General features: G+C 44.4%; 1 protein-coding gene across 1 annotated transcript in view; it reads left to right on the top strand.

Annotated features, from left to right (window-relative positions):
• Nucleotides 1-5,493: 5,493 nt before the first annotated feature.
• The window catches only part of eif2b5 (eukaryotic translation initiation factor 2B, subunit 5 epsilon), a 59,966-nt gene continuing 38,880 nt past the window's right edge, over nt 5,494-26,579 (top strand). Inside the window, exons 1-4 of the mRNA XM_072572125.1 lie at nt 5,494-5,664; nt 16,547-16,671; nt 18,741-18,926; nt 25,865-26,042. Of these exons, the coding sequence (XP_072428226.1) occupies nt 5,512-5,664; nt 16,547-16,671; nt 18,741-18,926; nt 25,865-26,042 (642 nt within the window). The 5' untranslated portion in view covers nt 5,494-5,511. The remainder of the gene's footprint in view (nt 5,665-16,546; nt 16,672-18,740; nt 18,927-25,864; nt 26,043-26,579) is intronic.

Raw genomic sequence — 26,579 nt, 5'->3', positions numbered from 1 at the left:
CACTGCGCCCCATTTATCCGCTGGCTTAATGGTGAGGTTGGGATTGGAGCAGAGGGATTGGAGGGCTGCGCGTTGTGAGGGTGAGAGGTTGGAGTGGGGGAGGGAGGTAGACAGGTTGAGGCGGTTAATGTCCCGGCGGCAGTTGGAAATGAAGAGGTCGAGGGCAGGTAATTGGCCAGCGCGGGGTGTCCAGGTGGATGCAGTGTGTTGGAGGTGGGCGAAGGGGTCCTCGGAAGGTGGGCAGGAGTCCTGATTCAGAAAGTAAGCTCGGAGGCGGAGGCGGAGGAAGAATTGTTTGACATCACGGCGTGTATTAAATTCATTGATGCGTGGATGGAGGGGGATGAAGGTGAGTCCTTTGCTGAGGACTGATCGTTCGTCCTCAGTGAGGGGGGAGGTCTGGGGGGATGGTGAAAACTCGGCAGGGCTGGGAGCTGGGATCTGGTGCGGGTGTGGAGCTGGCAGTGGGGTCGGAGCCAGTACCTGGAGTGGGTGTGATGGTGGGGGGAATGGGGGTGGAGGCATGAGCAGGGGTAATGTTCCCCTCGGGGTTCTGGGGTGTGGGGATAGTGACAGTGGGGTCTGTGGGGGGCATGTCAGCAAAATGCAGGTGGGTGGCGCTGGTGGGGGCGGAAGTGGTGGTGATCATGGCAGTAGGGGTGGCGGAAGTCACTGAGCGTGTGGCATCAGCGATGATGTGAGGGCCGGAAGTGGCTGTGGGAGTGGCCATGATGGGGCGGAAGTGACATCATCACTCAGCGTGGGGGTGGTAGCTGCGTCAGCCGCATGGCTAATGGCGTTTCCGAGACCAAGGGAAGCTTCTGGAATGTTTGAGGAGCGCTGGTTATGGAGGTGGGTGGATAAAAGCTTGTTGTACTTACAGTTTTTGATGTTTGAGATGGAATTGAAATACTGTTTGTTGAGAGTATGAATTCTCCTGAGGATGTAGTACAGAGTGGTCCTTTGCAATTCTGAGAGAGTGTGGCCCTCAGCTGAGGCAGGGATGACTGTAGAGAGGTCGCCTCCGCCTCCGAGCTTACTTTCACAATCAGGACTCCTGCCCACCTTCCGAGGACCCCTTCGCCCACCTCCAACACACTGCATCCACCTGGACACATCGCGCTGGCCAATTACCTGCCCTCGACCTCTTCATTTCCAACTGCCGCCGGGACATTAACCGCCTCAACCTGTCAACCCCCCTCCCCCACTCCAACCTCTCACCCTCACAATGCGCAGCCCTCCAATCCCTCTGCTCCAATCCCAACCTCACCATTAAGCCAGCGGATAAAGGGGGCGCAGTGGTAGTCTGGCACACTGACCTCTACACCGCTGAAGCCAAACGCCAACTCGAGGACACCTCTTCCGACTGCCCCCTCGACCATGACCCCACCCCCCATCACCAAACCATCATCTCCCAGACCATACAGAACCTCATCACCTCAGGAGATCTCCCACCCACAGCTTCCAACCTCATAGTCCGGGAACCCCGCACTGCCCGGTTCTACCTCCTTCCCAAGATCCACAAGCCTGACCACCCTGGCCAACCCATTGTCTCAGCATGCTCCTGCCCCACTGAACTCATCTCTACCTACCTCGACACTGTCCTATCCCCCCTAGTCCAGAAACTCCCCACATACGTTCGAGACACCACCCACGCCCTCCACCTCCTCCAAGACTTCCGTTTCCCCGGCCCCCAACGCCTCATCTTCACCATGGATATCCAATCCCTCTACACCTCCATCCGCCATGACCAGGGCCTCCAAGCCCTCCGTTTTTTCCTCTCCAGATGTCCCCAACAGTACCCTTCCACTGACACTCTCATTCGTTTGGCCGAACAGGTCCTCACCCTGAACAATTTCACCTTTGAATTCTCCCACTTCCTCCAGACCAAAGGCGTAGCCATGGGCACACGTATGGGCCCCAGCCATGCCTGTCTCTTTGTTGGCTATGTAGAACAGTTGATCTTCCGTAATTACACCGGCACCACTCCCCACCTCTTCCTCCGCTACATTGATGACTGCATTGGCGCCACCTCGTGCTCCCGCGAGGAGGTTGAGCAATTCATCAACTTTACCAACACATTCCACCCTGACCTTAAATTTACCTGGACCATCTCTGACACCTCGCTCCCCTTCCTGAACCTCTCCATCTCCATTAGTGACGACCGACTTGACACTGACATTTTTTACAAACCCACCGACTCCCACAGCTACCTGGATTACACCTCTTCCCACCCTATCTCTTGCAAAAATGCCATCCCGCATTCCCAATTTCTCCTCCTCCGCCGTATCTGCTCCCAGGAGGACCAGTTCCACCATAGAACACACCAGATGGCCTCCTTCTTTAGAGACCGCAATTTCCCTTCCCACGTGGTTAAAGATGCCCTCCAACGCATCTCGTCCACATCCCGCACCTCTGCCCTCAAACCCCACCCTTCCAACCGTAACAAGGACAGAACGCCCCTGGTGCTCACCTTCCACCCTACAAACCTTCGCATCAACCAAATGATCCGCCGACATTTCCGCCACCTCCAAAAAGACCCCACCACCAGGGATATATTTCCCTCCCCACCCATTTCCGCCTTCCGCAAAGACCGTTCCCTCCGCGACTACCTGGTCAGGTCCACACCCCCCAACGACCCACCCTCCCATTCTGGCACTTTCCCCTGCTACCGCAGGAACTGTAAAACCTGCGTCCACACCTCCTCCCTCATCTCTATCCAAGGCCCTAAAGGAGCCTTCCACATCCATCAAAGTTTTACCTGCACATCCACTAATATCATTTATTGTATCCGTTGCTCCCGATGTGGTCTCCTCTACATTGGGGAGACTGGGCGCCTCCTAGCAGAGCGCTTTAGGGAACATCTCCGAGACACCCGCACCAATTAACCAAACCGCCCCGTGGCCCAACATTTCAACTCCCCCTCCCACTCTGCCGAGGACATGGAGGTCCTGGGCCTCCTTCACCGCCGCTCCCTCACCACCAGACGCCTGGAGGAAGAACACCTCATCTTCCGCCTTGGAACACTTCAATCCCAGGGCATCAATGTGGACTTCAACAGCTTCCTCATTTCCCCTTCCCCCACCTCATCCTAGTTTCAAACTTCCAGCTCAGCACTTTCTCCTTGACTTGTCCGGACTTGTCGAACCTGCCTATCTCCTTTTCCACCTATCCAGTCCACCCTCTCCTCCTTGACCTATCACCTTCATCTCCTCCCCCACTCACCCATTGTACTCTATGCTACTGTCTCCCCACCCCCACCCTCCTCTAGCTTATCTCTCCATGCTTCAGGCTCACTGCCTTTATTCCTGATGAAGGGCTTTTGCCCGAAATGTCGATTTCGCTGCTCGTTGGATGCTGCCTGAACTGCTGTGCTCTTCCAGCACCACTAATCCAGTATTTGCTTTCCAGCATCTGCAGTCATTGTTTTTACCCCGTTGTGAGGCAGCAATGCTAACTACTGAGCCACCATGCCGCCCAAACAGAGAGAGAGTGTATATGTGTCTGTGTGTGTGTCTGTGAGTGTAAAGGGGTCTAAATCTGTGAGAAGGTGCATGTGTGAGTGTGGGAGTGTGTGTGTCTGCAGGAGTGTGTGTGTGTGTGCGTGCGTGTGTGCCTAGGGTAGGGGGGTTGCGAGTGTCTGTGAGAGAGAGTGTATATGTGTGTGTGAGTGTAAAGGGGTCTACGTCTGCGAGAGGGTGCATGCGTGACTGTGTGAGTGTGGACGTGGGGACACCTCCCACCATGTACATGGTAGGTACTCATGCAATTCAGCCAATGTTGTCTATCTCATACACTGCAAGCAAGGACGCCCTGAGGCACGGTACATTGGTGAAACCGAGCAGAGGCTACGGCAACGGATGAATGGGCACCGCCCAATAATAAACAGACAGGAGTGTTCCCTCCCAGTTGGAGAATACTTCAACGGTCCAGGACATTAGACCTCAGCTCTTCAGGTGACCATCCTCCAAGGCGGACTTCGAGACAGGCAGCAGCGAAAAGTGGCCGAGCAGAGGCTGATAGCTAAGTTCAGTATCCATAGGGAGGGCCTCAACCGGGACCTTGGGTTCATGTCACATTACAGGTGATCACCATTGCACTATACACATACATACAGACACTCCTACACACACTCACACACACTCCTACAGACACACACACTCACACATGCACCCTCTCATGGACTTAGAGCCCTTTACACTCACACATACACATATATACACTCTCTCTCTCACAGACAATCACAACTCTCCACACCAGGCACACACACGCAAACACACATGCCACATGTCTCAGATGCAAGGGAAAGTCAAAGTTGCATGATGGATACACAGCACAATGTTTATCGGCACCTTTAAGATAGGTAAAAACAATGACTGCAGATGCTGGAAACCAGATTCTGGATTAGTGGTGCTGGAAGAGCACAGCAGTTCAGGCAGCATCCGAGGAGCTTCGAAATCGACGTTTCGGGCAAAAGCCAGGAATACAGGCAGAGAGCCTGAAGCGTGGGGAGATAAGTGAGAGGAGGGTGGGGGTGGGGAGAAAGTAGCATAGAGTACAATAGGTGAGTGGGGGAGGGGATGAAGGTGATAGGTCGAGGGTGGGGGGAGGGTGGAGTGGATAGGTGGAAAAGAAGATAGGCAGGTAGGACAAGTCATGGAGACAGTGCTGAGCTGGAAGTTTGGAACGAGGGTGAGGTGGGGGAAGGGGAAATGAGGAAACTGTTGAAGTCCACATTGATGCCCTGGGGTTGAAGTGTTCCGAGGTGGAAGATGAAGTGTTCTTCCTCCAGGCGTCTGGTGGTGAGGGAGCAGCGGTGAAGGAGGCCCAGGACCTCCATGTCCTCGGCAGAGTGGGAGGGGGAGCTGAAATGTTGGGCCACGGGGCGGTGTGGTTGATTGGGGCGGGTGTCCCGGAGATGTTCCCTAAAGCGCTCTGCTGGGAGGTGTCCAGTCTCCCCAATGTAGAGGAGACCGCATCGGGAGCAACGGATACAATAAATGATAATAGTGGATGTGCAGGTGAAACTTTGATGGATGTGGAAGTCTCCTTTAGGGCCTTGGATGGAGGTAAGGGTGGAGGTGTGGGCACAGGTTTTGCAGTTCCAGTGGTGGCAGGGGAAAGTGACAGGATGTGGGGGTGAGTTGTAGTGGCGCGTAGCCTTTATTCCTGATGAAGGGCTTTTGCCCGAAACGTCGATTTTAAGGCACTTTTAAGATGTTGACCGATCTGCCCTGTACATCCAGCATTTTATCTTTTTTTCACAGATTTTTTTTAACATTCGACTCTGACCCTGTCACTGTAGGGAGCTTGACACGTTTTGAAGTAGAACGTGAAAGCGTGGTTTGCTCCCTTTGGCGATCCGTCACCTTCCCTTTACAAAGATGGCGTCAGTGCGCCGGGCCGTTTGAGCACACGGGCAGGACGGGGGGGCCCACAGTACCAAGATGGCAGGAGCGCGCTGAGCCAATGGGAGAGAGGGGCAAGACCGGAGACTCCACCCTCTTCAAAATGGCGGCGAAGCAGAGAGCGGGTCGGAGAGCGGCTCCTGGTCCGGGCCGCGGGGCTGAGGGGGAGGCCGAGCCGGTGCTGCCGCTCCAAGCGGTGCTGGTGGCAGACAGCTTCAATCGGAGGTTCTTCCCCATCACCAAGGACCTGCCCCGGGTGAGTGAGGAGTTGGAGGGGGCTCCAGCACGGGGCTGGCGATCAGAGGCTGAGGAGGAGTATTTCCCCCCCCCCCAAACATTAACATGTGGCTGCGGGTCTCACTACCTCTTTAATGGCCCACTCCCTACACCTCCTCCCAGTACACAGTAATAACATGGTTCACATTAGACAAGCGTTGTATTCCAGATTTCGCTTTTTTAAAAAAAAAAATCAGATTCCACCATCTACCGTGGTGGGGTTTGAACCCACATCCCCAGAACATTGGAATGGGTTTCTGAATTACCAACCCAAGTGACATCTTCACTATGTCACTGCCTCCCCAATTGCTTTCACCTTACAGCCCTCTTTCTTGCCTGTCAGTTCTTTTCCTGCCCCTACCTCACTGCCCATTCCTTTGCTGCCTCCAATTTTCCTATCTCTTTGTCCTTGATCACCGCCCCAGCCTTTGCAAAGTGAACCCAATTTTGATCTGACATGGAATCTCCATGGGTTAGGCAGCACCTTCCACCTCGGAACACTTCAACCCCAGGGCATCAGTGTGGACTTCGGCAGTTTCCTCATCTCCTCTTCCCCCCCCTTGTTCCGGACTTCCGGCTCAGCACTGTCCCCATGACTTGTCCTACCTGCCTCTCTTCTTTTCCACCTGCTCTGCCCTCCTCCCTGACCTGTCATCTTCATCCCCTCCCCCACTCACCTGTTGTACTCTATGCTACTTTCTCCCCAATCCCACCCTCCTCTAGCTTAACTCTCCACGCTTTAGGCTCTCTGCCTTTATTCCTGATGAGGGGCTTTTGCTCGGGATGTCAATTTTGCTGCTTCTCGGATGCTGCCTGAACTGCTGTGCTCTTCCAGCACCACTAATCCAGAATCTGGTTTTCAGCATCTGCAGTCATTGTTTTTACCCTGTTTTTACCTAGCATTATCATTAAGTCGATAGGGATGGAGGACAGAACAGCAGTTGGCCTGGTGTCTGGAGAATCAGCCAGAACTTTCCTCTTCAGTGATTTCTGATGAAAATCCAAGTTTGCAAACATAGCTTGAAGAAAGACCATAAGACCATAAGACCATAAGACATAGGAGTGGAAGTAAGGCCATTCGGCCCATCGAGTCCACTCCGCCATTCAATCATGGCTGATGCGCATTTCAGCTCCACTTGCCAGCATTCTCCCCGTAGCCCTTAATTCCTCTAGACAACAAGAACCTATCAATCTTGGCCTTGAAGACATTTAGCGTCCCGGCTTCCACTGCACTCCGTGGCAATGAATTCCACAGGCCCACCACTCTCTGGCTGAAGAAATGTCTCCGCATTTCCGTTCTGAAATGACCCCCTCTAATTCTAAGGCTGTGTCCACGGGTCCTAGTCTCCTCGCCTAACAGAAACAATTTTCTAGCATCCACCTTTTCAAAGCCATGTATTATTTTGTACGTCTCTATTAGATCTCCCCTTAATCTTCTAAACTCCAACGAATACAATCCCAGTATCCTCAGCCGTTCCTCATATGCTAGACCTGTCATTCCAGGGATCATCCGTGTGAATCTCCGCTGGACACGTTCCAGTGCCAGTATGTCCTTCCTGAGGTGTGGGGACCAAAACTGGACACAGTACTCCAAATGGGGCCTAACCAGAGCTTTATAAAGTCTTAGTAGTACATCTCTGCTTTTATATTCCAACCCTCTTGAGATAAGAGACAACATTGCATTCGCTTTCTTAATCACAGACTCAACCTGCATGTTTACCTTTAGAGAATCCTCGACTAGCACTCCCAGATCCCTTTGTGCTTTGGCTTTATTAAGTTTCTCACCATTTAGAAAGTAGTCCATTCCTATATTCTTTTTGCCAAAGTGCAAGACCTCGCACTTGCTCACGTTAAATTCCATCAGCCATTTCCTGGACCACTCTCCCAACCTGTCTAGATCCTTCTGTAGCCTCCCCACTTCCTCAGTACTACCTGCCTGTCTACCTAACTTTGTATCATCGGCAAACTTCGCTAGAATGCCCCCGGTTCCCTCATCCAAATCATTAATATATAATGCGAACAGCTGTGGCCCCAGCACCGAACCCTGCGGGACACCGCTCGTCACCGGCTGCCATTCTGAAAAAGAACCTTTTATCCCAACTCTCTGCCTTCTGTTAGATAGCCAATCCTCAATCCATCCCAGCAGCTCACCTCGAACACCATGGGCCCTCACCTTGCTCAGCAGTCTCCCGTGTGGCACCTTATCAAAGGCCTTTTGAAAGTCCAGATAGACCACATCCACTGGGTTCCCCTGGTCTAACCTACTTGTTACCTCTCCAAAAAATTCCAACAGGTTTGTCAGGCATGACCTCCCTTTACTAAATCCATGTTGACTTGTTCTAATCAGACTCTGCTCTTCCAAGAATTTAGAAACCTCATCCTTAATGATGGATTCTAGAATTTTACCAACAACCGAGGTTAAGCTGATTGGCCTATAATTTTCCATCTTTTGCCTTGATCCTTTCTTGAACAAGGGGGTTACTACAGCCATCTTCCAATCGTCCGGGACCTTTCCTGACTCCAGTGACTCTTGAAAGATCTCAACCAATGCCTCTGCTATTTCCTCAGCAACCTCTCTCAGAACTCTAGGGTGTATCCCATCGGGGCCAGGAGATTTATCAATTTTAAGACTTTTTAACTTTTCTAGCACTATCTCTTTCGTAATGGCAACCATACTCAACTCAGCCCCGTGACACCCTTTAATTTTTGGGATATTACTCCTGTCTTCCACTGTGAAAACTGACGCAAAGTACTTGTTAAGTTCTCCTGCTATTTCCTTATCTCCCATCACTAGGCTCCCTGCATCAGTTTGAAGTGGCCCAATGTCTACTTTTGCCTGTCGTTTGTTTCTTATGTACTGAAAGAAACTTTTACTATTATTTCTAATATTACTGGCTAGCCTACCTTCATATTTGATCCTCTCATTTCTTATTACACTCTTTGTTATCCTCTGTTTGCTTTTGTATCCTTCCCAATCTTCTGATTTCCCACTGTTCTTAGCCACTTTATAGGATCTCTCTTTTTCTTTAATACATTTCCTGACTTCCTTTGTCAGCCAAGGTTGTCTAATCCCTCCCCGGTTAATCTTTCTTTTCTTGGGAATGAACCTCTGTACAGTGTCCTCAATTATACCTACAAACTCCTGCCATTTTTGCTCTAGTGTCTTCCCGGTTAGCCTCTGCTTCCAGTCTATTTTAGTCAGTTCCTCTCTCATGCCCTCATAATTACCTTTATTCAACTGTAACACCATTACATCAGATTTCGCCTTCTCCCTTTCAAACTCCAGACTGAACTCTACCATATTATGGTCGCTACTTCCTAAGGGTTCCCTTACTTTAAGATCTTTTATAGAGTCTGGTTCATTGCAAAGCACTAGGTCCAGAATAGCCTGCTCTCTTGTGGGCTCCATGACTAGCTGTTCCAAAAAGCCATCCTGTAAGCATTCCATGAATTCCCTTTCTTTAGATCCACTAGCAACATTATTTACCCAGTCCACCTGCATATTGAAGTCACCCATGATCAATGTAACCTTGCCTTTCTGACATGCCTTCTCTATTTCCCGGTACATGTTGCGTCCCTGGTCCTGACCACTGTTAGGAGGTCTGTACACAACTCCAATTATGGTTTTTTTGCCTTTGTGGTTCCTCAATTCCACCCACACAGACTCCACATCATCCGACGCTATGTCATTCAATACCATAGATTTAATTTTGTTCTTAACTAACAAGGCAACTCCACCCCCTCTGCCCACCTCTCTGTCTTTTCGATAAGTCGAAAAACCATGGAGGTTTAACTGCCAGTCCTGACCCCCCTGTAACCAAGTCTCTGTGATGCCTACTACATCATAATCATTCACTATTATCTGTGCCATTAATTCATCGGCTTTGTTATGAATGCTACGAGCATTCAGGTAAAGTGCCTTAATGCTAACTTCCTTATTAGAGATGTTGTAAGTCATATGTCCTAAGTTATCCTTGCTTTTTTCTGCATTCTCAGTCTGCCTCAATTTTAAATCCGCCTGGAAACATGCTATCCTGCTGCTTATCTTTCCATTTACCTCCATACTCCCTGTTGCTTTCACTTTCCCTTCCCCCCAACTCAGAAGTTTAAAGTCCTACTGACCACCCTATTTATCCTCTTCGCCAGAACATTGGTACCTGATCGGTTCAGGTGGAGACTGTCCCAACGGTACAGATCCCCCCTGTTCCAAAACTGATGCCAGTGCCCCATGAAGTGGAATCCCTCTTTCCCACACCAATCCCTTAGCCACGTGTTTACTTGCCTAATTTTCTTGTCCCTATGCCAATTGGCACGTGGCTCGGGCAGTAATCCGGAGATTATGACCCTTGAGGACCTGTGCTTCAATTTCCTGCCTAGTGCTTCGTAATGCCCAAACAGGTCCTCCACCCTAGACTTGCCTATGTTGTTGGTACCAACGTGGACCACAACAACTGGATCCTCCCCCTCCCGCTCCAATATCCTTTCAAGCCGGTCAGAGATGTCTCGCACCCTGGCACCGGGCAGGCAACACACCATGCGAGACTCCCGATCCGGCTTGCAAAGGATACTATCTGTCCCCCTAATTATAGAATCCCCTATAACCACTACCTGTCTATTAGCTCCCCCCTCTTGAATGGCCTTCTGCACCATGGTGCCTTGGTCAGTTGGCTCATCCTGTCCAGAGCCCTTTTCCTCATCCGAACAGGGAGCAAGAATCTCGTACCTGTTGGACAAGGTCAAGGGCTGAGGCTCCTCCACTCCTGAACTCTGGGTCCCCCTACCTGCCTCACTTACAGTCACACTCTTTTGTGCCTGATCACTAGCTGAGTGGGAATTAATTAATCTCCCAGGTGTGACTGCCTCCTGAAACAAAGCGTCCAGGTAACTCTCCCCCTCCCGGATATGCCGCAGTGTTTGAAGCTCAGATTCCAGATCATCAACTCTGATCCGGAGTTCTTCCAGCAACCAACACTTGCTGCAGATGTGGTCACTGCCGTTCACAATGGGATCAGCCAGCTCCCACATCATACAGCAACAGCACATCACCTGCCCAGCCATACCAAGAAAGCTTGGTATGTAATGGCCATGTAGCTGAATAGTCTGTCAAGACTTCCAATTTAGGGTTATATGTGGAATTTGCTGCCTTGAATGAGTTATTGAAAGATGATGCTAGACTCTTTCCCTTGTCTTTAAAAAAGGGGAGTGTGTTTGGTAAAAATGAAAGGCCAACAGCAGATTATCAAGTTAGGAAAGCTTGAATATATAGCCTGGCACGCAACAGCTGCTTGAATTTCTGATGGCTTTTCCTGTTTCTTTGACAGATAAGTGTTTCCATAAAAGAGAACACCAGTTTACAGTCTAAGTTAATGTTATCTTGAGTTACATTAGACCAAGTCCCATTTTGCACAACAATTTACAAAAACTGTAAATGTAGTTGGTGTTGGAGGGATGATGGAAGCATTGTCTTTCTGTTGTGCTTTCCTTGTTTTGAAGACACTTGACTCTCTCTTAAATCTTAGAAATTTTTGATGAGATATTTAGTAATATTCAAGATGAATGATCCAAGTGAGAAAAAAAGACTTTGCCTGTGGCTAAATAAGAAAATTAAGGATGACACTATCAAATAGAAAGAAACACCATCCAAATCTGTAAAACATAGAAGTAAGATAGATTGTTTAACAGACTGTAATCCATGACTAAAAAGATAATGAAGAGACAGAAAGCAGAGCATGCAAGAAAGCTAGCTAGTGATATAAAAATAGTAATAAGAGTTTCTAGACGTATTTGAACAGGAAATTAGCAATGAAAGGTAGCATTTATCCTTGAGAGAGTGTCTGGGGAATTGATAATGGAAAACAGAGATGGCAGGTGTTTTGTGTCTGTCTTTTTGGTAGAAGATTTGAAATGCTTTCCCAAATATAATTTAAAGTCCATAAATTATAGACAGGATTGAATTAATCACAATCACCATGACTAGTGTTATGAAGTTGAAGACATGTATTTTACCTTTTAGAGAGAATGCTGTTCTGAACTAAGAGCTTACAAGCATCTGGGTTTATGACTAATTGGCAGTCCAAGAGTGAAAATTGAAAATATGTAACATTTGGCTGTGAAATGAATACCTGAGTTTTTGTTGCTGTTTTGACAGCAATTCAAATTTAACCAATCGGTTAAAATTATGCCTCATGATATTAAAACCCAACCAAGTTTGAATTTATTGTATAGCCAATATCAAACTAATGAGACGATCCAATGTTGAAGGGGGTTATAAAATGTGGACCTTTTGAAAATTGGTCAGCGAGCAATTGCCATCAAGACAGGAATGCCTGGAGATCTAACCTCTTGCTTTCCAAGAAATGAGGAAACGGTCTCTATTAAAGGTACCTTTTTTGTATGAAACATACTCGCAGTAAAAGGGAAGATGATGGCCCAGGGAATTCAGCAGCCGGAAGAGTGAAATCACAAAAGACAACAGTGGCTGTGTGGTTTTAAAATTAAGTTATGGAATTTTAATAAGTGTCTTATTGGAATAGCATATTGTTATAGAGTTGGAGGCAGATAGTAAGCAGTTAAGAGAAAGGTGGGCTTAGAGTTGTGAATAGTTGTTTACTGTTAGAGTTAAAAAATAAATTAATGTTATTTTCTTTAAATAGTGGAATTTGGGATTTTGTTGTCACTCATATTTTAACAGAGGTGAGCTTGTCTGGGTGTTAGGGTTTAAGTAACAGAAGGGTTCATCTCTGTGTCATAATACAAGGGAAAAGGTGAGAGGAAAACTAGGACAAGATGTCCTACATCCTCTGATCTTGAAATCATTGACTGTACTGATAATGGATGCATTGGTTATAATCTTCCAAAATTCTTCAGATTATGGAAGCGTTCTAGTGGATTGGGAAAAAGAAGGAAATTCAGGAAAGGATGCAGAATGAGCTGAAAGCATGAAACTCTAGATCAATTAAATGATTACCCATGTCAAAGGGTAGTGCTCAAATCCATTATTATAGCAGGATCACTGTGTGATCAAACAGTACCAACATGGCTTTGTGAAAAGGAAATAATGTTTAATTAATTTATTAAGAGTTTTTGACGGTTCATAGTGGATGGACAGGAACCTGTAGATGTGGTATACTTGGGTTTCCGGAAAGCATTTCATTAGGGCATTGTGTCTTTTTCATTTGTGATTTTTAAGATGTGGTCTGAAGTAAAAAGTGCTGTTTTAACCTCAGTGTTTGAAAGGATGGCTGCAGTTTTGAAAAGCAAGTAAGCTAACATGCATGCCAAGCATAACAAACAACTGTTTGAACAAGCAGTAAATGAAGTTTGATTTGCAGACGATTTGGAGCCGAGGGTCTGTACTGAAGCACTTTGCTGGCTACAGGAAGTTGATTGGTCTATAGACTAGTGACTAATTAACAACAGCTGTGATCTTTTTCCCTACCAACAATTCTAATTGGTTCTCTGGTAACTGAACAGCTTGGAGCAAGTTAGAGGTTACAGAGTTCTTACCCAGCTTGGAAGCAGTCCTCTGTTTCCTGCAGTCAAAGCTCACTGTAAACCTGCAGCAAACCAGTTTATCTTTCCTGCAATAATTGTTGTAAGCAGTGACTTTTAACTGATGAGTCACAACTATTTTTTAAGTGACTGGCCATCTTGTGTCTATCATTAACTCGTGGAAGTAAATGAAGGAGGACGACTGAAGCAACCTATTGGTCAGCAGAGAATTTGTGACTATCATTTTAACAACTATAACTGGGGAAAAAAACTCTAGAATTATAGAGTCATATCCTTCGCTCCAACAAGTCCATGCAGACCATAATCCCAAACTAAACTAGTCTCACGTGCTGCTTGATCCATAACCGTCCAGACATTCCTTATTCATGGACTTATTTAAATGTTGTAACTGTACCCACATCCACCACTTTCTCTGGAAGTTCATTCCACATATGAACCACTCTATGTAAAAAAAACAAATTGCCCCTTGAGTCTTTTTTTTAAATCTTTCTCCCCTCACCTTAAAAATATTCTATCGAGTCTTGAAATCTCCCACCCTAGGAAAAAGACACCTGCCATTCACCTTATCTATACCCCGCATGATTTTATAAACCTCGATAAGGTTACCCCCAATGTCTAATGCCAGAGTGAAAAAGTCCCAGCCTATCCAGCCTCTCCTTCTAACTCAAACTGTCTAGTCCTAGCAACATCATGGTAACCCTTTTCTGAACTCTCTCAAGCTTAATAATATCCTTCCTTGTAAAAAGAGATCAGAACTGGACACTTAGCTTCAGAGGAGGCCTCACCAACGTCATGTACTGCTTTAACATAATGTTCCAACTTCTATACTCAAAGGTCTGAGCAATGAAAGGAAGCACGCCAAATGCCACCCTTTCTGAATATGATTTAAACTTTAAAGAATTATGTACCCAAAACCCTAGGGCTCTCTCTACTATAACACTACCAAAGGACCTACTTTTAATTGTGTAAATTTTGTTTTACCAAAATGCAATATCTCTCATTTTATCCAAATGACACTCCACCTGTCACTCTTAAACCCATTGACCCAATTAATCAAGATCACTTTGTAATTTTAGATGACCACCTTCACTTTCCACTATACCACCAATCTTGGTGTCATCCACAACTTACTGAAGTGAGTGTGTGTTTGTGTGTGTGCGCGCGCATATGCATGTAGGAGTGTATAAAAGATATTAGAGTTTTAAATAATAGAGTTATACTTACCTGAAGTCCAAGTCTAATTAATAGTGATTCTTGTTCAGTACAGAACCTTCGTTTCTGCTTTCTGTCAACCAGGATCTGAAAGTCAGACAAATTGGGGAGCTTTCGGTACTTGATAAAATCTTTAACTTTTATGATTCGTCCAGAAGTAGTGAGGCTCCATTTCCAGCATGCCAGTGAGTTCTAGCAGTTTAAGAGCTGCATCAAAGGTAACTGCACAAGCTAAAGCCACGTTGTACAGGGGAACCTGGGGAAGGTTTACTGCAAATTTCAGAACATTGGTGAGACCATATCTGAAAAAAAACACGTTTGGTTTTGGTCTCCCTATTTAAAACAAATATCTTATTAATTCACAGCAGTTCCGAGAGCGTTCACTCAATTTAATTGTTCAAATTAGAAGTGGGAACAAGAATGAAAGATTTTAAAATGGTTTGCACAAGAATAATCATAATGTCTGAGGGTGGGTCCTCTACTTTTGTCATTTACATAAATGATTTGGATGCGAGCATAAGAGGTACAGTTAGTAAGTTTGCAGATGACACCAAAATTGGAGGTGTAGTGGACAGCAAAGAGAGTTACCTCAGATTACAACAGGATCTGGACCAGATGGGCCAATGGGCTAAGGAGCAGCAGATGGAGTTTAATTCAGATAACTGTGAGGTACTGCATTTTGGGAAAGTAAATCTTAGCAGGACTTATACACTTAATGGTAAGGTCCTAGGGAGTGTTGCTGAACAAAGAGACCTTGGAGTGCAGGTTCATAGCTCCTTGAAAGTGGAGTCGCAGGTAGATAGGATAGTGAAGAAGGCATTTGGTATGCTTTCCTTTATTGGTCAGAGTATTGAGTACAGGAGTTGGGAGGTCATGTTGCACTGTACAGGACATTGGTTAGGCCACTGTTGGAATATTGTGTGCAATTGTGGTCTCCTTCCTATCGGAAAGATGTTGTGAAACTTGAAAGGGTTCAGAAAAGATTTACAAGGACGTTGCCAGGTTGGAGGATTTGAGCTATAGAGACAGGCTGAACAGGCTGGGGCTGTTTTCCCTGGAGCGTCGGAGGCCAAGGGATGACCTTATAGAGGTTTACAAATTCATGAGGGGCATGAATAGGATAAGTAGACAAAGTCTTTTCCCTGGGATAGGGGAGTCCAGAACTAGAGGGCATAGGTTTAGGGTGAGAGGGGAAAGATATAAAAGGGACCTAAGGGGCAATTTTTTCACGCAGAGTATGGTACGTGTATGGAATGAGCTGCCAGAGGATGTGGTGGAGGCTGGTACAATTGCAACACTTAAAAGGCGTTTGGATGGGTATGTGAATAGGAAGGGTTTGGAGGGATATGGGCTGGGTGCTGGCAGGTGAGACTAGATTGGGTTGGGATATCTGTTCGGTGTGGGCAGGTTGGACGGAAGGGTCTGTTTCCATGCTGTACATCTCTATGACTCTATGTATGGGAAAAATCAGGAGATTGGCTCTCAGTAATTATGTTTATATGGCCAAATGAACTCTTCCTGCACCATAAAATGTCTGTGATCTCCCTCCTGGGATGAAATGTTTGTCCTATGAAGATGTGTTGAACAGTTGGGGTATATATGTATTGGTATTTAGAAGAATGAGAAAGAATCTTCTTGAATTGTACAGAATCTTGAAGGAATTGGATAGGCTGGATGGCAAGAGGACATTTTCTACAGTTGGAGAGAATAAAATTGAGACAGAGTTTAAGAAGAAGAGGTATCCCTTTTAACACCGATGAGAATTTGTTTTCTCTCTCAGGTTTGTTAGACAGTGAAACCATGAATTGCAATGATTCAAGAAGACTATCACCTCAAGAGCAACTAGGTACAGGCATCTGATGACACTCATTTCCCATGAGTAAATTAAAAAATGTTGTCCACAGGGTGCTGTCACCAGCCCCTCAGGAAATGGAGCCACTTTATCTGTAACCTGTTTCATGAAGGGCAGATCTTGTGTTCAGCTGTGTAGGTCTTTTGGAAAGGAGGATAGAATGAACCTGTCAATGGTAATCTGTTAGACTGAAGCATTGCATCTTAAGGGGCTTTGATACAGTGGATGCAGGGTCAGCTGCAATGTTCACAAATATAAAATAAAATTGTCTTATGTTTTGCTGCAGGCCTTGATCCCTCTTGCGAACGTGGCGATGATTGACTACAGCCTGGAGTTCCTTACAGCGACAGGTGTCCAGGAAACCTACATCTTCTGCTGTTGGATGGCCCAGAAAATCAAGGAACACATTCAGTAATGAAAACTTATAAAATTTGCAAATGGAACTTGTGCCATAAACTATGGCACACAGAAAACTAAACATCTGTAACCATTAGAGACCAGAATCTCACAGCACTTGTCTTTGAAAGAGCTATCCAATTGGTCCATAGCACTGCAAAGTTTTCCTTTTTATCCCATTTGAAAGTTTAATTGAATCTATTTCCAATCTTTTAAAGTAGTTTGTTCCAGGTTATAACTCACTGAATAAAACATTCTCCTCCTCCTCCCTCTCATTTACACACTGACTCTATCACCAATGATAACAGAATAAAATAAAACAAAGAACTGCAGATGTCGGAAATCTGAAACAAAAATAAAGTGCTGGAGAAACTCAGCAGATCTGGCAGCATCCGTAAGAGAGAGAAAGAGTTAATGCTTCGAGTCTCATGACTCATCTGTGATCTCATTAATTCATCACCTCAAATTGCTCCTGTATCCAGTGACAAATCTACATCTATCTTATTACACATTAGTCAGCTAGATGCTTGCAATGTGGAAATTCTCCAGTATCTTGGAGGTGCATTCAGGAAGATTCCAGAAATAGTAATAGAATACAGCAGCTGATAATGCTTTTCTAGAGTCAAGGGTGTGGTGCTGGAAAAGCACAGCAGGTCAGGCAGCATCCGAGGAGCAGAAGGATCGACATTTCTGGCATAAGCCCTTCATCAGGCTTTTCCAGCATCAAACTTTTTACTCTGATCTCCAGCATCTGCAGTCCTCACTTTCTCCAATGTTTTTCTCGAGGTTGATTGAGAAATAAGTATTGCGAGTTGTCTATTCTTCCCTCATAGGAGCTTTCCTATCTACCTGAGAGAGAAGATGGCACCTCTGAGAGTGCAGCATTCTCATATTGAAATGGAGTGTCAGCCTGAATCATACACTCTGATTTCTCCAGTGCGATTTGAATCCACAAACTTGAGAGGTGAATATGCCAGCTGAATCAAAGTTGACATTTGGTAAACTAGATGCACTGTCCTTTTCAGTGCTCTACATTATCAACACATGCCTGCTCCAAGATTTCTCACTCGTCCTTTTATTGTGGTCTCTCTTTAGTAATTCATTGACTGTGAAATATTTTGCTATTCCTTAAGGACAAGATAGTCTCTCTCTCTAGTGGTTTTTCTTTAAAAGACACTTTGTTGTAAGTAACAAAATAGAGATTTGATTTTATCAAAGTGTCCAGATATAAATAATGCTGTTGTGTTGCCTGGATCCATGTGCTGTGTGAAGGCTGAGTGGAATATGTAAGGATACAGAAAATGCAGGTAACATTTTGGAGCCAGCAACTCCTCTGTAGAACAATAATGAGTCTCTGCCAGCATGCATATTTGATTGAAACTAACTGCAGTCCTCAGCAACATTTCCTGTAATTTTCTTGCAGAGGTTACAGGCAATTTGCTTGGCCAGTTAATTTTTTTTCTGCGTGGCCTTGCATGGTAACTTTACAGGGGCAGTATTCTGTTACAAATGTGGAATGTTGGAATTTAGAATGGGAATGTGTAGAAATAAGTATGGTTTCCTTAACTTTAAAAAAGCAATTGAGTTACATCTACAAGATCTAATCCAAACCTCCTCCTGCATGTGCATGGCCTGCACATGATGTTTAGGTTGTTGCATAGTTGCAGAGTTTATAGGTAGCCTTGGTCATCTAGTGACATGAGACTTGATGCAGTGGGGTCTTTGGATTAGATCTTGCAGATGTAGCTCATCTCCGTTTTTAAGTTGTGTAAAACAAACCTTCCTTATAACCTTATTTCGAATTTCGTATTCAACTGATAAATGGCAAAGTTAATTTTGGCATACTGCATTTCCACTCTCCTGCCAGCAGACATGAAACCATTGGGCAAAAGGTGACTAAGGTGTGACATCTTTCAGAAAGGTAGAAATGTGGATATGGTAACTAATCAAAGAAAAGAGATGATCAGTAATTGTCGGCAGATGAAAAAAATTAACTAAACTAAATCAATGGAGGTAGTCTTAAAATGTTGGAATAAAGATAAATTCTCCACCTTTTTAATGGTCTGTTATGTATTCTTCCTCAGGAAATCGAAATGGAGTTGTTCCACATCACCAAACACCATCCACGTCATGAGCTCTGAGTCCTACCGATCATTAGGAGATGTCTTGAGGGATGTGGATGCAAAGTCACTACTTCGCTCAGACTTCATATTAATTTATGGAGATATTGTGTCAAATATCAATGTGTCTAAAGCATTGGAGGAACATAAGTGAGTGAAGTCTTTGGTATAGGTCTTGTTTCTTGGAATAATTAGGCTGTAGTCAACCAGTTATACTTGCCGGTAAAAACAATGACTGCAGATGCTGGAAACCAGATTCTGGATTATGGTGCTGGAAGAGCACAGCAGTTCAAGGAGCTTCGAAATCGAGTTTCGGGCAGAGAGGGCTTTTGCCCGAAACGTCGATTTCGAAGCTCCTTGGATGCTGCCTGAGCTGCTATGCTCTTCCAGCATCACTAATCCAGTTATACTTGCCATTGACTGTCTCTGGATTAATCTATTTCAGATGCATTATTTTTCTAATTACTTCTACATTGGTTTCTTCACTTTGCTCATTGTACAAAATACCTCCAATCTCCCCATTTGTGAACACACTAGTTAGGAGGAGATGGATGCCACTTGAACCCTTGAGCCTCTTCCACCATGTAGTAAGATCGTAGCTGAACTGAATACTCCAAACTGCTGCCAACTCCTAGACCTTCCATCCCTTTGCTTATCAAGAACCTGTTTATCTCTGCTTTAAAAATATTTATAAACTCTATTTTTACTGCCTTTTCAAGAAGAGAACTCCAAAGACTTATGACCCTCTGAGATAAGGCTTTTCTTCATCTCTGTCTTAAATTGGTCACCCATTATTTTGAAACAATGATCCATAGTTCTAGATAGTCACAGGTGAGGTGCCAGAGGACTGGAGGTTGGCAAACATGGTGCCACTGTTTAAGAAGGACGGTAAAGACAAGCCAGGAAACCGGTGAGCAGAGAATTTGTGACTATCATTTTAACAACTATAACTGGAAAAAAAACTCTAGAATTATAGAGTCATATCCTTCGCTCCAACAAGTCCATGCAGACCATAATCCCAAACTAAACTAGTCTCACGTGCCTGCTGCTTGATCCATAACCGTCCAGACATTCCTTATTCATGGACTTATCCAAATGTTGTAACTGTATCCACATCCACCACTTTCTCTGGAGTTTAATTCAGATAAATGTGAGGTACTGCATTTTGGGAAAGCAAATCTTAGCAGGACTTATACACTTAATGGTAAGGTCCTAGGGAGTGTTGCTGAACAAAGAGACCTTGGAGTGCAGGTTCATAGCTCCTTGAAAATAGAGTTGCAGGTAGATAGGATAGTGAAGAAGGCGTTTGGTCAGAGTATTGAGTACAGGAGTTGGGAGGTCATGTTGCGGCTGTACAGATTAGGCCACTGTTGGAATATTGTGTGCAATTCTGGTTTCCTTCCTATCGGAAAGATGTTGTGAAACTTGAAAGCGTTCAGAAAAGATTTACAAGGATGTTGCCAGGGTTGGAGGATTTGAGCTATAGAGACAGGCTGAACAGGCTGGGGCTGTTTTCCCTGGAGCGTCGGAGGCTGAGGGGGGACCTTATAGAGGTTTACAAAATTATGAGGATCATGGATATGATAAATAGACAAAGTCTTTTCCCTGGGGTCGGGGAGTCCAGAACTAGAGGGCATAGGTTTAGGGTGAGAGTGGAAAGATATAAAAGAGACCTAAGGGGCAACATATTTCATGCAGAGGGTGGTACGTGTATGGAATGAGCTGCCAGAGGATGTGGTGGAGGCTGGTACAATTGCAACATTTAAGAGACATTTGGATGGGTATATGAATAGGAAGGGTTTGGAGGGATATGGGGCAGGCGCTGGCAGGTGGGACTAGATTGGGTTGGGATATTGGGTCGGCATGGACAGGTTGGACCGAAGGGTCTGTTTCCATGCTGTACATCTTTATGATTCTGTCATGGAGGGCAATAATGTTTCCACATCCATTGTATAAAGGCCCCTTAAGATGTTAAGTTTCAGTCAAATTGATTATCACTGCTGGGTTCATTCTATCCTCCTTTCCAAAGGCCATTGTGTATTTCAAGGGAACCAGACCTACAGAACAGCATAGTAAAAGTGGTCACAAATTTCTGTTATCAGTATAATCAGAAAATCCAACACTGAGGCGCACAGGAGATATTAGAACTTTTGACCAAAAGCAGATTTTGACAAAAAAGTGAAATAAAGAGGTGAGGAAAGAGTCCCAGAACTAAGGACAAGGTGAAGAAAGAAGATGGATGCTTACTGTTTTAAAATGTTGACCCTGAAGCTGCATGTAAGCAGCATGTAGCTTCAGGGTCAACCTTTGATTGACTAACCCTAGATTGAAATTACCCAACACAGAAGGAGGCCATTTAGCTCATTGTGCCAAAGTCAGCTTTTTGAACGAACTATATTTGCAACTTTCTGGCAGCATTCACAGGGTAAATGGGGAAACAGAAATATGAGCTGACTTTCCTTTGTAGCTGTCCATCTCTAGCAGGTCTAACTGCCAGTAGTTATTAAGACATCTTGAATATTGGGAAAGAGTAGGGACCAAGGGAGGATCCTGTGTGTAAAGCCTCAGGATATTGGAAGGGTGTTGAATGAATACTTCTGTTCGGTCTCCTCTCTTGGAAAGGAATATGTAAGTACAGAACTTAGGAAAAGGGAGTGTGAGGACTTGCAGTTTGTCATAGGAAATGGGGATGTATTGGATGCTTTGTCGGGCTTGAAAACAGACAGATCTCCTGGATCAGATGAATTGCATTCCACGCTACTGTGGGAGATGAGGCAGGAAATTGCAGGGATTCTGACACAAATCTTGAATTCCTCTCTGGGCACGGGCATAGTGCCAGAGGACTGGAGGATGGCTAATGTGGATCCATTTTTTTTTAAGAGGGGTGCTAGAGATAAACAGAAAATTACAGACCGGTGAATCTCATGTCAATGGTGGGGAAACTATTGGAGAAAATTTTGAAGGAACAAATTAATACCCAATTGGAAAGGCATGAGTTAATTAGGGATAGTCAGCATGGCCTTGTCCCTGGCTCTTCCTTGTTGTAAGCACAGGAAAGAAATAGTGCAGACAGAGTGCCTAATAAAGGTGTTAGAATTATTTGAAATTGTGATCAAGTATGTGGATCAGGGAAGTTCACTTTATTTCATTTATGTGGATTTGAACCAAACTTTTGACAAGGTCCCACATGGGAGACTGGGAAAGTTGTAGTACATGGAATTGACGGACACTTGGCGAGGTGGATCAAAAACTGGCTTAGTATTGGACACAAAAGGGTACTGGTAGAAGGCTATTTGAGTGATCCGAGGCCAGTGTACCACAAGGATCAGTATTGGGACCTTTATTGTTTGTTATGTACATAAATGATATCGATGAAATGTGTGGGAAATGTTAAGCAAATTTGCAGGTGACATCAAGATTGGTAGAGTGGTTAATAGCAAAGAATATAGTTGTAGGTTAGAGGAAGATGTAGATACGTTGGTGAGATGGGCAGATGCTATTGAGTGTCAGTGGATAATGATCAGATTCTCTCTTATTGGCTATGGTAATTACCTGGCACTTAAGTGGCATGAAATCTGCATGCCACTTGTCAGCCCAAGCCTGGATATTGTCCAGGCCTTGCCACATTTGTGATGGATTATTTCATTTTCTGAGGAGTCATGAAATAGTGCTAAACATTCCACAATCATCAGTGAATCTCCCCATCTCTGACCTTATGAAGGGAAGGCCATTGATGAGTCAGCTATAGATGGCTGGGCCTAGGACATTACCCTGTTGAGCTCAGAGTCATTACTTCTGCAGTGATGTCCTGGAGCTAAGATGACAGGCTGCAAAAAGTCTTCCTTTTGTGCTAAATCTGACTCTAAAGTAGCAGAGCGCTTTCTCTTTGATTCCCATTAATTCAAATTTTGCTAGAGTTCCTTGATGCCATACTTGATCAAATGTGGTCTAGATGTCAAAAACAGTCATTGTCACCTCCGCTCTTGTTGAATTCAAAGTTCTTACTCTGGGGAGAAGACACAAACAATTATTACACAATAGACATCTCGCAGTGTCAGCCTTTCTTAGTTACAATGCCCCCTTCAAAGGGCTAACCTTACGTTGGCACAGCTTGTGTATCTGTAACACCAGTGTCGGCAAAGTTCCCCATCTGTCTGATACTTTAACATTGTCAAAGAAAGCAGGAGATTCATGTTAGATTTTTGTTTTGTGAAAAGAGCTGAGGAATGCAAATTAATTAAAATATAAATGTCTAAAATATAAATAATGTATCTTCCCTCATAATTGAATGCAATATTTAATTCAATAGAACATTTCAAGTAATTCATGTAACACCTTGTGCTCATTGATGAGAAGTTTCTACTCGTAGGTTGTGTTGTCTGACATAGATCTCTCTCCCTGGCTCTTCCTTGTTGTAAGCACAGGAAAGAAATAGTGCAGACAGAGTGAGTACGCCCTTAGATTTTTGAACAAAAAATACCAGGGCAGACTTTTTCTAGAGTCTGAAGTTTAGAATGAAAGAGAGTAGTTAGAGCATACTTTGTTGTAATTCAGTAAAAACCCCACTGAAAGATAGGGGCACTCTTGTGGTGTTTTCCAATATTCAGAAGTTGGTGAGGCAAGGTATTGTTACAGCTTGGGGTTGCATTTCCAGCCCCCCATATACAGTATAGGCACACTATATTCATGTACAGTGAGACCATTTGTCCAGTTGTGTATATAGCTCTTTGGAAGAACTCTCCAATTTCAATGCACACGCTAACAGTTTTCCCGTAAGCTGCAAGTCCTCATCAAATATATGCCATCTAGCCTTCAGAATGTTTCTATGGTACCTTGTTCTGCCACATTTTCAGATATTAGAAATTTTTGTCATTTACCCTCATTTTTTGCCAATTACTTCAAATCTTTGCCAGCTGCCAGAGGAAGGAGTGGAGGCTGGTACAATTACAAGAACTAGATATATGAATAGAAAGGGTTTAGAGGGATATGGGCCAATTGCTAGCAAATGGAACTAGATTTGTACAGGATGTCTGGTCAGCATGAACGAGTCGGAGCGAAGGGTCTCTTTCTGTGCAGTATATCTCTATGACTCTAAGACTGTAGCTGTTTAGGGAGCCACTTGTAATCAGGAACAGTTTCTCCCTGAAGTGTTCTGTTAAAATAACACAACTTTAATTCCTCTCCCTCCACCTCTTTTTGCTCTCTGAGAGCCATTTCAACCATTCCGCAGAATTGAAAGTTCTTTGTTCAAGATATCCTGGTGAACCTCTTTTACATCATCTCCGAGACTTTGACATTTTTTCTAAACTACAGTGCACAGAGTTGTATACAGAACTCCAAGTGAGATCTAACGATGGTTTTGAAATGGTTTTGCATAGCTTCTTTGATGTTTTATGTAGTTTTCCATTTTATAAAGCTAAATATTCCATGTCCTTAGTTGAAAATGTTATCAACTTGCTCGTCACCATCAAAGGTTTGTGGTTATGCAGCCTCAGATCCATCTGCTCATGCACTCCCCTCAAAATAGTATGATTCAGATTATACTATCTGTCCATCTTGATCCTCCCAAAGTGCACATCGAGCCCATTGCTTTGTATCTGCTACCTGTTTGCCTATTTCACTAGTCTGTTCCTTCCTGAACTGTTTACTACTAATTATTACATTAACCCCAAACTTTGAAAGTGCAGTGCCTATAACAAGTCCAGATCACATGTATAACAAAGACAATGCTACAAATGCAGCAGTTGACCATACTACTCATCGAGCCTACTCCACCATTCAGTATGATCATCACTGATCTTGGGCTTCAGCTGTATTTTCCTGCCCACTCCCATATCTTGTGCCTGATGGATACTTCCTTCCAGCCAGAAATAGCTTCTTAACATTCCTACTATCTGCCACCTTTTACAAACGTACAAATTAGGAGCAAGGTTAGGCCATTTGGTTTCTCAAGCAAGTGCGGCTTTCAATAAGATCTTGGCTGATCTGTTTATGCTTTGCATTCCACATTCCCATCTACCTCCGATAACGTTTGGTTACCTTGCCTAACGAGAATCCACCTTAAAAATGTTCAGTTGTCCCACTTGGTTCTGAGGCAGAGTGTGCCAAAGCCATTCAATGCCTTTGAGAGAAAATTCTCCTCATCTCTGTCCTAAAAGGGCAGTCCCTAATTTTTAAACAGCTTCCTTTAGTTCTGGACTTACCTGCAAGATCTTTTCCCTATTCACCTGATCCAAACCATACAAGAGCTGAGACACTTAAATCAGGTTATCCATCACTCTTCTAAACTTGAGTGGAAACAAGCTGAGCCTGTCCAATCTCTCCTCATTCCAGCTATCAACCGAGTAAATCTTTGAACTGCCTCCAATGCCTTAGTCTTTCCTTTAAATAAGGAGACTGAAACTGCATTGGTCTCATCAATGCACCGTATAAGTGAAGTATTACATTTCACGTTCAATTTTTCTAGTAATAAAATACTAATTTCTTGCTGCTCCTGAATGCTAATGTTTTGTGATTCATGCACTCGAATATCGGGATCCCTCTGCACCTCAAAATTCTGCAGTTCTATTCAAGTAGTTCTATCTTTTTATTCTTCCTGCCAAAATGAAGTAAGTCTACATTTTCCCACATTATGCTTCATCTGCTAGATTTTTGACCACTCACTTATTCTTCATCTGCAATCTTCTTAGAACCACGTCCTATTTTCTTTTAAGTATTTGAATACTAAATTGTCACTAATCCTTTAATCTCATGCTTCCAATTCCAAGTAAATCTGATACGTGTTGGTTTATAAAGTGTTCTGTTGTAGTCCATACATATGTAACATCTACGGTACTACCTTCCTCAACCGTCCCATTTCCACACTCATGATTAGATATTGGGAATGTCCTGAATCTGAATCACAGATAAGCATCTACATGTCTGAGACAACAAGAACAAAAAGCAGACCCAGATTTATTCACATATCTGCTCAGTTTGATAACTTAACCTCATGGAAGTGGAATCCACTAAAACTTCAGACCATTCTTGCAGCTCTTTATGACTCACTACTGCTTGTATTGTGTCCCCTTGTGTCTGGTTTTATGCAGGGCACGGCGAAAGCTGGAGAAGAATGTATCTGTTATGACAATGATTTTCAAAGAGTCATCGCCGGGGCACAGGACAAGGTGTCAAGAGGATGACATCATTGCAGTCATGGACAGCAAAACAAGCCGTGTGCTGCACTATCAGAAAGCCCATAATCTGAAGAAATTCCGATTTCCCATGGTACGTATCATTGAATAACCCAGCAATTAATCCCCTTTTGCTGAAATACTTCCTCATAGACCTTGTCCTAACAGTTGTTGCAAATGTAATTTGCCAAAACCACAAGGTCTCACTGCATGGAAGACTAACAACGTGGGACATGTGCAACTTGTTTTGATTCCTTCCTCACAATCAGGAAAACATGAGCAGCTGATGGTATCTTCAGGCAGTTTCAATTAGATATTCAAATTGTTAACAGTGGGCAGGCTGTGGAATGATTCAGGTGTATGGCAGTTGGTCGATGCAGTTTGAGAACCTGACACTGCCTGAAATCAATTGAGTTTTAAATTGCTAAACACTTAACTGAAATGCACAAATGCTGAGCTCAGTTAATGTATTTAAATGGTAGTTTTGTAATTGAAGTCTGCATTAACGTCAAACAGATGCGTGCCTCTAAAATACTGAGGCATAGGCCTATCGCTGTAAGGCAGGGGGTACAGGCCTTGATTAACTTACCTTTTTGCTACATCACTGAAGGACTGGGTATGCGTCTGAAAG

The sequence above is a fragment of the Chiloscyllium punctatum genome, chromosome 6 (assembly GCF_047496795.1).
Source record: "Chiloscyllium punctatum isolate Juve2018m chromosome 6, sChiPun1.3, whole genome shotgun sequence".
Lineage (NCBI taxonomy): Eukaryota > Metazoa > Chordata > Chondrichthyes > Orectolobiformes > Hemiscylliidae > Chiloscyllium > Chiloscyllium punctatum.
This window is presented reverse-complemented; position numbering and strand designations above follow the sequence as displayed.